Source organism: Oryx dammah, unplaced genomic scaffold (assembly GCF_014754425.2).
Source record: "Oryx dammah isolate SB20612 unplaced genomic scaffold, SCBI_Odam_1.1 HiC_scaffold_2, whole genome shotgun sequence".
Classification (NCBI taxonomy): Eukaryota; Metazoa; Chordata; class Mammalia; order Artiodactyla; family Bovidae; genus Oryx; species Oryx dammah.
The window spans coordinates 26,588,443-26,603,379 of record NW_024070186.1 but is presented as its reverse complement, the minus strand read 5'-3'; the positions used below and the strand labels follow the sequence as shown (position 1 = coordinate 26,603,379).

Genomic DNA, 14,937 nt, shown 5'->3' with positions numbered 1-14,937 from the left:
AAAGCAATGTCAGACAATCCACTTGGTGTCCTTTACAAAGAGCATCATTTCTAGGATCTGTACTATGGATGCCCACACTTAGCTTTAGCTTTTGTCTACTTAGGAAGCACACATCATTGTCCCATTCATAGGCGAGGAAGCTAAAGGTTGAAGCAGGTAACTTACTCAAAGGCATATAAAAGTCAGAGGCAGAGCCCGAATGCAGGGCTGTTGGACATCAGGAGGCTGTGTCTCTAAACAAGTACTCACCTGCCTTCATCCTCTGGCTCCATGCAGGACGGGGACATCACTCACAGCCACCTGTGGTTTCCTCCTCGCGTTAGATTTGCTCTGCAAGAGGGTGTCATTTGGGCCGGACACTGACCACAAACATTCTCGTCGTAACTTTAGGAATATTTGAGTAAGAGGAAACCAGACAGACAAGAGTTCCTCTGCTTTTCTTTATTAATGAGTTGGTATACACAAAGACTTAATAAAAGTTACACAAAAGGCTCAAGCATCATCGAGATCTCCAGGCATCACTCATTTCACGACAACGGCCACTAGTGTAGACAATGGCTAACACTGTGTGATGGAAGCTGGGCGCTCACGGGCGCTCAGCAATTCAAGTGTCTTTCATTCTAAGTAAACCCGACGTGGAATCCCTACTCCAATGGGGGCTGCAAAGGGAGGGGACCTGTCTCTGGCTTTGGATTGACTGTAACACGTCTGAGGGGCCTCTGAGGGGTCAGAGCTGCCATGTGTTAGTGGGTCTTGTCTCCTGGGAACGGGAGACAGGCCACACTAGGCTCACAGGCACTCTCCCCAAGAGGATGGGGGGTGCGGTGGGGCGCACAAAGTCCTAACTGAAGCCATCCAGTCCCCTGTGAGGGGAAGTCAGTGGCCATCGCCCCAGGCGTGGGGGTGGGGAGGATGGCTCGGATTGCTTGCCCTCTAAGGGGAGAAAAGGAGCCCTTTCAGTGAGGGGAGGGGCAGGATGTCAGAAGGAAATCTGTGAGCGCACAGTGACAAAGGAAGGGGGTGAAGGGATTTCAGGAATGGTGTGCTCCAGGGGGCATGAAGGTAGCACAATTCAAATTAAAAGCCAGTAGGAATACCAGAGTGTCACCAAAGACACAAGTCTCATTGGGCTCTGCACTCAGGGAGGAGCATGGCTACTGGTTTTCCAAACTGACCCTGCCAGGTGCCCACGTGCTGGGGGTACCCCTGGGTACACTGTAACTCAGGCCTAGGTGGAAGCCGTCACTGCCCCAAGAGCCCACAGTTCTCTAAAATGCAGAGAATCGTCTTTCAAACGTGTTATTTACCCATCACAGCTGTGGGGGAAATGAGGTCATGGGAAATGAAGGTGGACTATTAACTCAACAGGGAGGCTGCCGAAGGCCATCGTTTACCCAGTTTCTGCCTTCAGCATCGTGGGTTACGTGCTGAGTGCAGGAGAGATGCCCTGGAAGATGGGGCTGGGGTAGATGGCACTGCCCTAGTTGGGGGAGGGCCCAGAAGCAGCTGGAATCCCCTTGTCTGGTTACATTCACAGCTAAGGGCTTCATTCTAAGTCAACTGGTCTGCTTCCAACAAGACTCCCCAGTGCCACTGGGGAACGGCAGGCTCCACAGTGGTTAAGGGTGCTGGTGGTGGTCCATGCCTGGGAACGTTTCACAGCAGATGCTGCCCTGTGGGCAAGGCTTCCTGGCCCGCTCCACCACTCTCTCCATCACTGCATCTCCCTCCTTCCTTCTTCCCTGTCTTGCCTTTTCCTCATCTTCAGTTTACGGCTGCCACCCAACTGTACCTGGGGTGCTGGGATGTGGCCCAGAGGAGCATGGCAGTTGGAAAGGGCCTTGTCCTATCAGTGTTTACAAGGCCCACTAACATTACAGGGTCTTGGGAAGATCTGAATGCCTGAGCTGAATGTTCTTTGTTATCTTTCCTTTCCGACTCAGAAAAAAAGGGCCATTTAGACAATCATGAAGGCTAGTTTTCCAACAAGTTATTTCGTTCAGCAGCAGAGTCACTCTTTGGCTGTGCCCCTACCCCTTCCCCCACGTTGCTGGTGACCTCGTTGTTAGGACCATAGCATACTTTCAAAACTAAAGAAGAATCCAGGTGTCTCCATGTCCAGCTGGGTGTTCACTTGCTCCAGAGTTTCTTTCTCCAAGTGGCGGCCAGGCCACCTGCTAGGGATGTTCTAGTTTGCTTGGTGGCCTGATTTGTAACAGATAGAAAATAAGGTCACTGGCCGACTGCCTCGTCTTCTGACTCCCTCTCCGGGGTGTGCTGCGGCTCCCGCTGCCCTTCCACCCTGCCCCACCCGACCCCACCCCATCTGGCTCACACCAGCAGCACCTGAGAGGCAGGTGGGCACTGTCAAGGAGCTGGGGGCTGGCCCCTTGTAGAAACAGGTGCAGGGGAGCCATGTCACCACCCCGACCTTTCTTTCTCTTCCAATTATAGTAAAGATCCAAGAGGTTAATAAAAGTTTGTGCCAGAAAGGCAACCTGTAATACTAAATTTGCAAATACTTCAAGGGGTTTTTGCTCATTTATTGGACTGAAGAAGTGAGTCAGTTGACTCAAAGGGAAAATGGCTTCAGGTCTTGGTGCTATTTTAGTAAGAACAGTATTGCATCATTTCTGGTGAAGACTTAACACAAACTAGAATTTTCCAGATGGTGTCCATGTTAGCCGACTTCAGCGTGGAGACCATTCACACCTGCTCAGTGTGTTTGTATCAGAGGCACCAGACAACACAGGTGATGGGAGAATGCTCTCTCACAGCTGCTGCGAAGAACACAGAACTTAACCCACAACACGTGAAAAAGAAACAAACACTTTCACAATGCCAGTCAGCTTGCTTAATTTATACATCTCCAGGTTAAGGCAAAGCCCTTTAAAAACTGATGTGCCAGCCCCTCTCCTCAGCAAAATAAAATTTTGTTTCATAATATCTGTATCCTGAACCACAGTAAAGCCTTCTGGGTAAACACATCTCTCTTCTCTCCAGTTTACAGGCTGTGAGTGGGGTCTGTTTCTCTTGAACCTCCAGCCAGGGTCCCTGTGAACTTCCCAGTCTCTCGGTCACTCTACTTTCATAATGAGTTGAGTTTTGGCACGGCTGGGAAAATTCAGTTAAAAAAAAAACCCCACAATATTCCAGACATGATATCGGAGAGGTCTGCTGAAGACTTGAAACTTCACCAGGCAGTGGGTACAGACCCCTTTAATAAAATAATAGTCCCTAAAATAATTTAAAAATCTACAAAAGACACCCAGGCTCAGACACTGTGGACTAGGGGTGGGGTTGGGGGGGAGCTTGGTCATGGCTTGTTTTTGTATGTGGAGAAACCCTCCCACATCAAACCCACACTATGGAGTTCAGAGAAACAACACAGCCACCGAGAGAGGGAGGGACCGGACTGCTCAACACAGGGGCTCGGATGCTGCTTTGCTCACCGCTGCCTCCTGGTCTCTGGTGAGACACCGGCCACCTGTGCCCCTCCAGGAAAGCCAGACCCTACCTCCTCCCTGCCCACCCTCCCTCTCTCCCTTCCTGGGCAAGTCCTCGGGCCAAAGGTCATGGTTAGAATGGTCTTCGATGCAGTTAGGCAGTGGAGGGTCCCGAGGGCTGGCCAGTTCCCGGTCACTGTGCCCAGGGCCTCGGGCCATCACAATATCACACACTGCAGTTTGTGGGTGCCTGTGGCCCGGTCTCCCCGCCATTTGGTTTTCTTCTTCTTCTTCTGGCTTTTTTCCGGAATCTGCTGCCTTTTGAGAGAAGGAAGGACAGAAGAGCCATGTTACAAAGGGCCTTTGCTTCTCCCTGCCTTCTCCCTTGCTCCTGGGTCTGTGACTGGGAGGTCGGCTCTGGTTCTGGATGGGGAGGGGTGGGGGAAAAGGGGCACGGAGGGGACATCCTGGTCCTGGACGCTGGAGGACGAAGGCCTGGCTTGGAAAGCATCTCTAAGGCAGGGAAAGTGGGAAGGGAGAGAGGGCAGAGCAAAACCCGCCATCCTCCTGGTGAGATTTCCTGATAACATGCTCTGGCTGCATTTATTTCCATCACATATAACATCAGGCTGTTATATGTCATACAGGGTTGGCTTCTATGTCTGTGCTTCATATTTTATTTTATTTTTTTTAAGATTTTTTTTAATGTGGACCATTTAAAAATTCTTTATTGAATTTGTTACAATATTGTTTCTGGCTTACATTTTGGTTTTTTTGGCCGAGAGACATGTGGGAATCTTAGTTCCCTGACCAGGAATCAAACCCTTGCTCCCTGCATTGGAAGGTTAAGTATTAACCACTGGACCACCAGGGAAGTCCTGTTCATTTTTTCCTATGTCTAAAACCTGTCCTTGGAACTAGGAGGTCCATAACTAAGATATCACCCCCTCCTGGTGTGGTAGCATCTCCTAACACCAGGCAAACACCCATGAGAAAATAATTTCATGAGTGCAGGACTTGCAGCTAAAGCATAAGGTGAAGGCTGTCAACTACAGTCCACGCTGGGGAATAATCAGAAAAGGAGGTTTTTGGGTGTGTGTGCATGAGTGTGAAGGTGTGCATGCATTGGGGGTGGGGGGCTGAGAGACGGCAGATCAGGAAGCGCATGGTTACAGCCTGCATGTGATTCCACAACTCTGTGCCAGCCCTAGAGGTCCCCAGCACAAGACAACAGGCTAAATGCACGTCGTCTGCAAACCACTGATTAGGTGTCTCTGCAGGTTGAGGACTTCGGAAACAGGAAAGATAGAAGATGATCTAAGCATGAGATGATGAAGCTTTACACCTAACTATGCAAAAGAATGTACAAGAGACCATGGCCGGGGTTTCTGACAATCCTCACAGACCGCCAGTGTGTGGGGACTGGTGAGAAGACACGTGTGCAAAGCCTCTGTGACTGCAGCCTAGAAATTGGATGCCGGTCATTCAGCTCTGACATCAGGGAAGAGGGGAAGGCCTACTTTTTACTGAGTTGGCAGCTTTGGTGTCAGGAGAGCTTGGGATTGGGGGTGTGGCGGGCAGGATGGAGGCGCTGTCCAAGGGGAGTCTGAGCTGCAGGATGGAGGAGATCCAGGGAGGAGGCTGCGCTGGTACCTTGGGCAGGAGAGCACTTTGTTTGCTTGTGGCTCCATCCATAGGGAGTAGGGGAAGGCACAGGTAGGTGGGGAGGGCAGAAAGAGATGGACAGAGGCATAAGAAACCCAGAACAAGGCCCAGAAGAGCCCAGCCCACCTTGGACAAGGTGCCCCGCTTCCGGGTTGTGAGCCTCACTCACCTAATTACTCTAACCAGGTCATGGAAGGCTTTGTCGACATTGAGAGGTGGGTCCTTGGCACTGGTTTCTATGTACGGAATCTGGAAGGCAAAGCGGAGTCACTGAGATACACAAAGCCCTTTTCCCTAAAACATGCAAAATTCTCAGAGCCCCCGAGGAACCCTGCAGAGCCCCCTGGCACCTACAATCTCAAGCCTTGGGTGGCTTCTCACTCTTTATCTACTTACTATTGCTTTATTTAGAAGCTGTGTGGATTTTATTTTTTTAATTAATTTTTATTGGAGTTTAGTCACTTCACAATGTTAGTGTCTGCTGTACAGCACAGTGAATCGGCTATATGTTTACATACAGCCCCTCTTTTTTTGGATTTCCTTCCCATTTAGGTCATGACAGGGCATTGAGTAGAGTTCCCTGTGCGGTACAGTAGGTTCTCATTAGTTATCTATGGTTTCTCACTCTTTAAAGTTGGAAAGTTTTCCTGACGGCTTTTCTGACTCTCTCTTTGTTCTTGGTTCAGAGATATTTCGGAGCCCCCTAAAAATAGAATGAAAAAGACCTTTTCATACACTTGAAGACTAAAAACTGTTTCATTTCTCAAACTGACGTATGTTCTGATTCTATTTACTTTCCTCCCTGAGGTCTCTTTCTGTGCCCTGGGGGATCCTGCCCTCCTTCCCGAGTCCTCCCGGGGGCATGTGGGTGGGAAAGGGGATGGCCTTGGGCAGGACTCTGCACCCTGGTGATTCTGGTGGTCTGTGCATCCCTTCTGGTCTCCAGCAGCCTGCCTGGCCCAGCTCTCTCTTGTGTGCATCTGTGAGCCCAGAGCTCAGTATGTTTACAGAAGGCTTCATGTGCATGTTTAGGACTGAGGAGTCACCAGCCGGCTGGAGGGTGGCAGTAACTGGGAGATGTAGTTGAAGGGACCTCGTAGGTCCATGCTACCCCAAGCCTTGGGCTGGCACAGCGAGGAAAACAAAGCTTCCATGAAGTCAGAACAGAGACCCCTCCTTTCATAGGGACCCCATAAAAGCAGGAGGCACACCTCCACTTTCCTAACAAGTAGAGAGAGTGTGGGCTCCAGACAGCATGCACTGGCCTCCCTAGATGAGATGCAGGCAAGCCAATCGTGATTAGACTGAAGAACTCTGGTATTTTTTGCAACTTTTTCCTGATTACAAAAGTAAGACATTTCACTATTAACACACTGGAAAAAAACACAGTGAAGAAAATAAAAATGACCGATAGGTTAAACGTGGGGATAGGGTAGGTCGTCATCTTACAGGAGGAGCAGGTTGTAAATGATTGCCCAGAACACATCAAAAAGCACCTTCCCACCAATGATCATCGCAGGAGATCAGATGTTCACACGTTGCTGTGGCTTCGAGCAGGGGTCTTACTCTATTGATCCAGACACAAAGAGCAGAGCACAAAGGCCAGGGCTCAGACCTTCAAAATTTCCAAACTTCCACTCAACAAATATTTGAGCCTCTGATAACCCTGAAAGGAAGCTGCCTTCCACTGAAGGCGATTAGGTTATAGGCTCCTCACTGAGGTGACTGTGGGCTGTTTGGCCTCCCAGGTCTCAATGTCCCCGACCTTGCTAATCCTCACGTTAACCCATTGAGGTAAGCAAATCAGCTATCTCCGTTTTGCAGCTGGGGAGACTGAGCTCACAGTGGTGATGTATTTGCCCAAGGCCACACAGCAGCCAGTGGAGACTCAAGATGTGGACCGGGAACACCTTCTACTTCCTGCCTGGCCTGACGTGGACAGGTAGGGGTGCTGAGGTCCACTACAGAGCCTCTTCTAAGTGTGGTAGGCACCCCAATAGGTCCTGGGAGCTGGAGTCCTAGTCGATCTTTTGAGGGCAGAACAGCGTTCTCCCCTGTGGACATCCAGGGGGCAGGGACCTACCCGGAGCCTCTTTGCATCCTGTAATCCTGCCAGCTTGCATGTCCCAGGTTCCTAGGGCCAGACCTCTGCTGCCTGCCTACCCCCTCACAAGCACACCAGCTGTAATATCCCGGGTCTCCAGACACTGCCACCTTTTTTCTGGGGGATTTGGCCTCTGCAGAAACACTGATGTGCATTATCTGGGTTCTTAGAATTCTAAGATTTCGTAGTAACAACACTTTAGGGAAAATCATGCAACCAATGGTAATACTGTTTGGCTCCACGGAAGGGCCAGGAAATGCCACCTTCTTCCATTGCGTGGGGGTGACCTGCCTTGGTCAGCTCAAGAGGAACTTGCCTTATGAGCTCGAAAATTAGGACAGGCACTGACAAGGTCATGTGGTCTAATGATAAATGAAGTTGCAGCATTTGCTGCAAAAGCAACATTAGCTGAGACACTGGAGACCTGGGTTCCAGTGGGGGTAGGTGGGGGACGCCTTACCAGCCCCCTGTGTCTCATTCTCCGTTACCTGAAGAATGCGGCTGCTGCTACCCCTGCACTGCCCCCTTCCCCCCATCCTTACCCACCCACCCAGAAGGGGTCTGTGAAAGCCCTCAGCATCAGCTCACCGTGGGGAGCCTGAGTCTATGGGATGGGATAGCTCTTGGCCTCTCTCTGTTCAGGATGTTGGCTGGTAGAGAGGTGGGTGCTTTCTGAGGTCTGAATCTAATTCTAAACCCAGCGGTCAGTTCAGTGCTCACCTGGAGACTTCTGAGCACACCTGGCTTGGTCAATCACTCCCTCTTCTTTGAGGCATGTCCTTTTCTTGGCTCTCAAGACCTCACTCTGGTCCTCACGCATCACCGACCACTCTGTTGCTTTTCCTGCTTCCGCTCATCTCCCCGCATGCACGGCACTGAACTGTCCCCAACCTCAATCCCGGGACTCTTGCCCTGCCTACAGGGGTTGCATGACTTTTTTCCTCTTGGATCTCAAGGCATTTTTTGCTTTTTCCATGTATATAAACATATAACTATATATGCACACATAAAATTGAGGTATGATTGACATACAACGCTAATTGCAGGTGTACAACATAATGATTTGGTATTTGTCGTTGTTCAGCCGCTAAGTTGTGTCCAACTCTTTGCCACTCCCATGAGCTGCAGCACGCCAGGCCTCCCTGTCCTTCACCATCTCCTAGAGTTTGCTCAAACTCATGTTCATTGGGTCAGTGATGCCATCCAACCATCTCGTCCTCTATCACCCCCTTCGACTTCTGCCTTCAATCTTTCTCAGCATCAGGGTCTTTTCAAATGAGTTGGCTCTTCACATCAGGTGGCCAGAGTATTGGAAGTTCAGCTTTGGCATCAGTCCTTCCAACAAGTATTCAAGGTTGATTTCCTTTAGGATCGGTTGGTTTGATCTTGCTGTCCAAGGGACTCTCAAGAGTCTTCTCCAGCACAATTCAAAAGCATCAATTCTTTGGCACTCAGCCTTCTTTATGGTGCAACTCTCACATCCATACATGACTACTGGAAAAGCCATAGCTTTGACTATACAGAACTTTGTTGGCAAAGTGATCTCTGCTTTTTAACACACTGTCTAGGTTTGTCATAGCTTTCCTTCCAAGGAGTGTCTTTTAATTTCGTGGCTGCAGTCACTGTCCACAGTGATTTTGGAGCCCCCAAAAAGAAAATCTGTCACTGTTTCCCCATCTATTTGCCATGAAGTGATGGGACCAGATGCCACGATCTTTGTTTTTGAATGTTGAGTTTTAAGCCAGCTTTTCACTCTCCTCTTTCACCCTCATCAAGAGGCTCTTCAGTTCCTCTTCACTTTCTGCCATTAGGGTTGTGTCATCTGCATACCTGAGGTTATTGATATTTCACCTGGAAATCTGGAGTTCCATGTCTGGTTCTAACTGTTGCTTCTTGAACTGTATACAGGTTTCTCAGGAGCCAGGTAAGGTGGTCTGGATTTCCCATCTCTCTAAGAATTTTCCACAGTTTGTTGTGATCCACACAGTCAAAGGTTTTAGCGTAGTCAGTGAAACAGAGGTAGATGGTTTTTTGGAATTCTCTTGTTCAGCCAGGAGTCAGGCCATGTCTCACCTCACTCAGAACCTGTCAGTGGTCTCCCCCTCACTCTGAGTAAAAGCCCTTAAGGCCTTAACCCACTGCACCCCCCTTGCTCTGACCTCGCCTCCTGTTACTCACCCCTCCCGTTCCTTCTGCTCTGGCCTCCTTTCACCTCCTTGCTGTTCCTCGAACTCCCACAGCAGGGTCTTTGGACTGCTGGATTATCCCTCTGCTGGAACATTCTTTCCCCAGATATCCAGAGGACCTACTCCTTCATCTCCAGTCAGTCCTGGCTGACATTCACCATCTAGCAAGGTTCTCCCTGATCACCTATTTGTAGAAGTGTGCCCCCTACCCCACTCCACGTTCCCTCCCTCTCTCCCTAACTTACCTTCTCCCAGAGCATGTTACCTTTGGGCACACTCTAATTTACTTTGTTTGCTTATTTTTTAAAAAGCTGGGTTTTAAAAAATCATTTATTTATTTGGCTGCACTGGCTGAATCTTAGTTGCAGCATGTGGGATCTAGTTCCCTAACTAGGGATGGAACCCAGGCCCCCTGCATTGGGAGCTTGGAGTCTCAGCCACTGGACCACAAGGGAATTCCCTGCTTTGTTTATTGACTGTCTTCTGTCACTAGAAGTCAACACCTGAAGCATGGAGTTTTGTATCCCAGGACACAGGACGGTTGAATGAATATGTGAATGAATACAGAAGGCAGAGATAAGCAAAACTAACCCACAGTGAACCCTTTCCTCTACTCGCAGAGCTAGGCCCACCGGGCAGAGGGAAGCGATAATTCTGTAGACTTCCCGGGAGGCTAGGTGGATGTCTACATAACTGACTAGTGAGGCCAGGACATGGCTGGGCCCATGCAGGGGAGGAATGGGAAGAAGCCCAGTGACCCCACCATCCAGGGGGTAAAGGGGCATCACAACGAATAGAAAAAAACCCAAAAAACTTAAAGATATCTGTGGGCTGGGCCAACCTGGGTTTGATCACTTCCAAGATGAAGATAGTAGCGCCTACCTCCACGTGTGGCAGCCGGCAGTAGACGCTCCCCCAACACAACGCCTGGCACGAGCCGGGCCCAGTGAAGGTGGCTGATCCGACGGTCCCGAGCATAGTCAGGTGCTGGCTCAGAGACAGAAGCCAACTCTTTGCATGGCCCAGCAATGAACCTGCCACGTCAGGGCCAGAGCCCTCCCCAGAGCAGGGCCTCTACTGACTGACAAGGACGTGCTTTCTCTCTAGATTGGCATCATCTTTCATAAAATATCCCACACTGCACACGCCCCATCTCTACGGAATCCAGCCCATGACCCAGGAGGTCTGTGTGCCATTCCCACAGACCAGGACTGCAGGAGTGAGCTGACACTGAAATCCCCTGAGCCCCCCACTCCAACACACACACACACACACACACACACACACACACCACCTACATTGTGTTTGGTCGCCATTTCTTTTCCTTGCTCCCTGGTGATTTTCCTCAAATGCATCAGATCGACCTTGTTGGCCACGAGGATCATCGGGAATGACTCCCTGGGGAAAAAAGGAACAGCAGCTCGTGAGCTTCCCCTGGTGAAGGCGGGGCACCCTCGCCTCAGGCCTGACCCAGCACACAGCACCTCCCTATGGGCCTGAGGCTGACTTCAGAGCCTTTCCTTCCACATCCCCAGGGATGGAAGAAGGGCCTGTGGGCTGCTCGCTGCCTTGGTTTGAAGCCTCATGCCTGTTGCAAGGTGAGTGGGGACCCTCCTGGGAACCCAGTGGCTTTATACTGTCTGGGCCAGTGGCTGGGTTGTGGGCCCACTTCCTCCCATCTCCCAGGCACCGTGACACAGGACCATGCAGGCCATCATGCTGTGGCCATCAGCAGTGACTCGTGAAGAGCACCAGGGCCAGGGGTGGGCACACAGCTGCCCCTCAACAATGGCAGCTACAGGATCAGGATGGCTACCAGGAGAGTCAGGAAGGGATCTGGAGGCATGTCTGCCTGAAAGTTTCTGAAGGACACGTGTGGCCACACTCCTGTCCCAAAGTCAATGAAATGTCTGTCTCACAGCATCTTTGTCAGCAGTGAGTATTTTCATTAAGAAGTTGTAATTTGATGGGTGAAAAATGGTACTTTATCCTGCTTTCTTGCACTTCTTTGATTAGCAAGAAAGTTGAATATCTTCCCACATCTGTGTCATTTATGTTTTCTCTTTAGAGATTCCTATAGTCAAGGGTTTAACCCACATTTATCTCTTGGAACTTTATGTATGTATGTGTACATGTACGTAAGCATCTTTATCTTGAAAAGTTACTAACACTTTGCCTTTAAGATAGGTGTTAATTGGACTTTTCAAATTTACTGAGATTTGTTCAAAACTCCTATTAGTTTGTCCTTTTGTTTTTATACTAACCTCTTTAAGAGCCAATTAACTGAAAAGACCAGTTGGACTTACAAAAATTTCAAATTATTTAACTACCCCACATTATGCTAAGGAAAACATGAGCCTTTAACTGTTGCTATTGTTTGGTTGCTAAGTCGTGTCTGACTGACTCTTTTGTAACCCCATGGACTGTAGCCTGCTAGGCTCCCTTGTCCAGGAGACTTCCCAGGCAAGAATACTGGAGTGGGTTGCCATTTCCTCCTCCAGGGGATCTTCCCCATCCAGGGATTGAAGCTGCACCTCCTGCAGCGGCAGGCGGATTCTTTACCATTGAGCACCTGTTAAGCCCAAGCCTTTAATTAGAGGCTTATAAATCTCACAGTCAAATGTGATTTAATCAATTACAATGTACACTGGAGAGAAAATTCACTTTTCCTTTGGCTGTAATAAAATTTGGTTAAATTGGAGCTGAAAAACAGATGTTATTTATGGTTGCTTGAGTCATCAGTGGGGACAGTTTAGGCAAGATGGGAGGGAGCCAACCCCTCGAGGCCGTGGATGCATGTCAACCCCTCTGCCATGTAGAAAGGACTAGGGTGGGAGCTGGTGGGAGTTGGAGGAACCAAGGGCTGAATTCAGCTCTGCTCCTTGAACCTCAGCTTTCACCTGAAGATCTGAGAGAGACAGACAGAGCCTACCCTGAGCCGGGTATGGGGTGTCCCAGCCCTCACCTGTCCTTGACGCGCAGGATGAGCTGGTGGAAGCGGTCCACGTGCTCGAAGCTGGCCTTGTCCGTGACCGAGAAGACGATGAGGAAGCCGTCCCCCGTGCGCATGTACTGCTCCCGCATGGCGCTGAACTCCTCCTGTCCGGCCGTGTCCAGAACTGCGGTGGGAGGAGGCCACTCAGGGGCTGGAACCATCATCTGGGAGCCCCTGGGGCCTGCAGACCCCCAGGCCACAGCTGTGCCCCCTCGGGGTGGCTTCATGGAGCTGTCTCCAGGAGGCCCCCAGCTGTGCTGTCAGGAGCCAGCAGGGCCTCAGGCACCTCAGTGTGAGGCTCTGACTGACTTATTTGTGGACCCACTGATTCTACCCCATTAAGGCTCCCTGGGCCTTAATTCTCTGTCTGAATAAAAAGCCTCATGAAGTCAGTGATCACCTCTGTGGCAGAATTCCTCAGGAGTCCCCAGACCTGGGCCTGGAGCCCTCAGCAGCCCTTACAAGCTGAGTCTTGGGGAGGTCACTGACTCTCTGAGTCCTTGTTTGTGCATTTGTAAAATGGACACAGTGCCTCTACTTGGCAGCCCCTTCGGAGGAGAGGCCTCGTACCAGCCCGCAGGTGAGAAAGGTGAGAAAGGGTCCCCAGCCCTGTGTGCAGGGGACCAGGGGACGGGGCAGCCCCCTGAGAGCCAGGGTCTTTGTCGCCAAGGATGAGGCTGCTACAGGCCTCCTGGGATCTGGGAACTGAGGCAGCTGAGGAGACAGAGGCTGGGGGACCATCTCCCCAGAGGCTCTTCCCTCACTGTCCCCAACCCCGGCCCCATCAGCCTATTCTCCAGAGATAAAGGTTCTCCCTGATTGTTTCAGAGGTCACAGCCACAGCTGGGGGGGAGGCTCTCTTTAGACCTGCAAGCCCGACAGGCTCCAGGCCCAAGGGGGTTGTGAAATTTAAACCCTTCAGCGGCTTGCAAACTTCTGCTGCCTGCCACCCCTCCCCATTCCCCCAGCTCTCTACCTCCGACCACACACCTCGCCTCTCCTGGAGGCTGTGCAGCAGTTGGTTAGATTCTGAAGCCCAATTCTGGGCTGAGTCTGGCTCCTCATTCCCAGAGTGCAACCCTGTACCAATTCACTTCTGCCTCCTATTCCTAAAATGGGGCTGGTCAGGGTTGTCCTGAGTTAATATACTAAGGCCATTAGAGCAGTGCTGACACAAAGAAGTCCCTTAGGAGCGTCTGCTATGAGTATCTATCCTCTCCTGGGGCTCCTTTCCGCAGCCATTCCTCCTCCCTGCTCCTCTTGCCTTGGTGAGCTGATACTGATTCACAGAACACTGCTGCCTCAGCCCTGACTCTCCACCCCCATAGAGGCTCTTCATGGCTCTGTTCTCACTGCCCATTTAAAAGGCCCCTAGCTGGACTGTCAGTTCCCAGAGGCAGGGACCTGGTTTGTGTGTCACCCATCTACTCGGAGCCTGACATAAACAGCACTCAACAGTAGCTGAGTGAATTAATGAATGTGAAGTCTATTCACTTTCATTCGTTCATTTATTCAAGAAATATCTGAGCATCTACTGTGTGTCTGGCAGTGTTCTAGGCACTATGCATAGAGAGAATGCGACAAAATCCTTGCCCTCACGTGACTTACAATCTAATAGGAAGACAGATAAACAAACGAATGGATGCTGTAATTTCTAGTAAAGATGGGTATATACTAGGAACAGTAGCGCCAGGTGGAGGTATCTGGTGTCATTTTGGATAGAGAAAGATGGCATCTCTCCTCCTTTAGGAGAAGCTTTTGAGCAGTGACTAAATGATCAGGGTGGGGGAGCCATGTGGCCAATGGCAAGAGCATTCCGGGCTGAGGGAACAGGGTGGGGTGGAGGTGTGCAAAGGCAGGCTGGCTGAACTGGAGAAGTGGAGGGACTGCTGAGTGGAAGATGGGGGGAGGTGGGGCAGGTCAAGAGTGGGTGGGACTGCTGCGTCCGGGTAAGGCTGACTTCATTCACTGCAGAGACTGGGCAAAAGAGAGAGATGATCTATAGGACATTTGAAAAGTTTACCCTGGTTGTTGGGGAAATCCAGACCAAGAGTGGAAGCAGGGGCACTAGGTAGGCAGTTATGCAGTAATCCAGCAAGACAAGACGGAGAGTTGGACTGAAGGTGGGGTGAGGTGGCTGCTGTGAGAAGTGGCCAGATTCAGGCCACTATCTAGGACAGAGCCAACAGGGGCAGGGTGTTCTGGAGGGAAACATGAGGACGTGGGGGTGAGAGAGAAGAGCATTGAGGCTGGTGGCTGTTTGGGGGCTGAGCCAAGTGAATGGTGGTATCATATCCTAAATGGGGGAAGATGGTGAATAACAGGGTTAGGGGGGGCTTAGTTTCTGACACACTTCAGAACCTCTCAGACATGTATGTGAGACTTCAAACAGGCATTTGGAGACTTAAGTCAGAAAAGCAGAAGAGGGGCAAGAGATACAGACGTAGGAGTTGCCAGTGTGTGGACGTCCAGGAAAGCCAGAGCACAAGCTAGTCAGGACCCCCAGGAATCCACATCCCAGGCAGGACCCCCAGGAATCCA

The 14,937-nt window shown here is 50.6% G+C and overlaps 1 protein-coding gene across 5 annotated transcripts in view; it reads right to left on the bottom strand.

The window, feature by feature from the left end:
- Positions 1–426: 426 nt before the first annotated feature.
- MRAS (muscle RAS oncogene homolog) overlaps positions 427–14,937 on the bottom strand; it is a 69,050-nt gene continuing 54,539 nt past the window's right edge. For all 5 annotated transcript variants that reach the window (XM_040233671.1, XM_040233647.1, XM_040233656.1 and 2 more), the window contains 4 exons: positions 12,367–12,520; positions 10,700–10,799; positions 5,281–5,360; positions 427–3,764 (listed from right to left, as the gene is read on the bottom strand). In XM_040233671.1, coding sequence (XP_040089605.1) covers positions 3,665–3,764; positions 5,281–5,360; positions 10,700–10,799; positions 12,367–12,520 — 434 coding nt within the window. In that variant the 3' untranslated portion in view covers positions 427–3,664. The remainder of the gene's footprint in view (positions 3,765–5,280; positions 5,361–10,699; positions 10,800–12,366; positions 12,521–14,937) is intronic.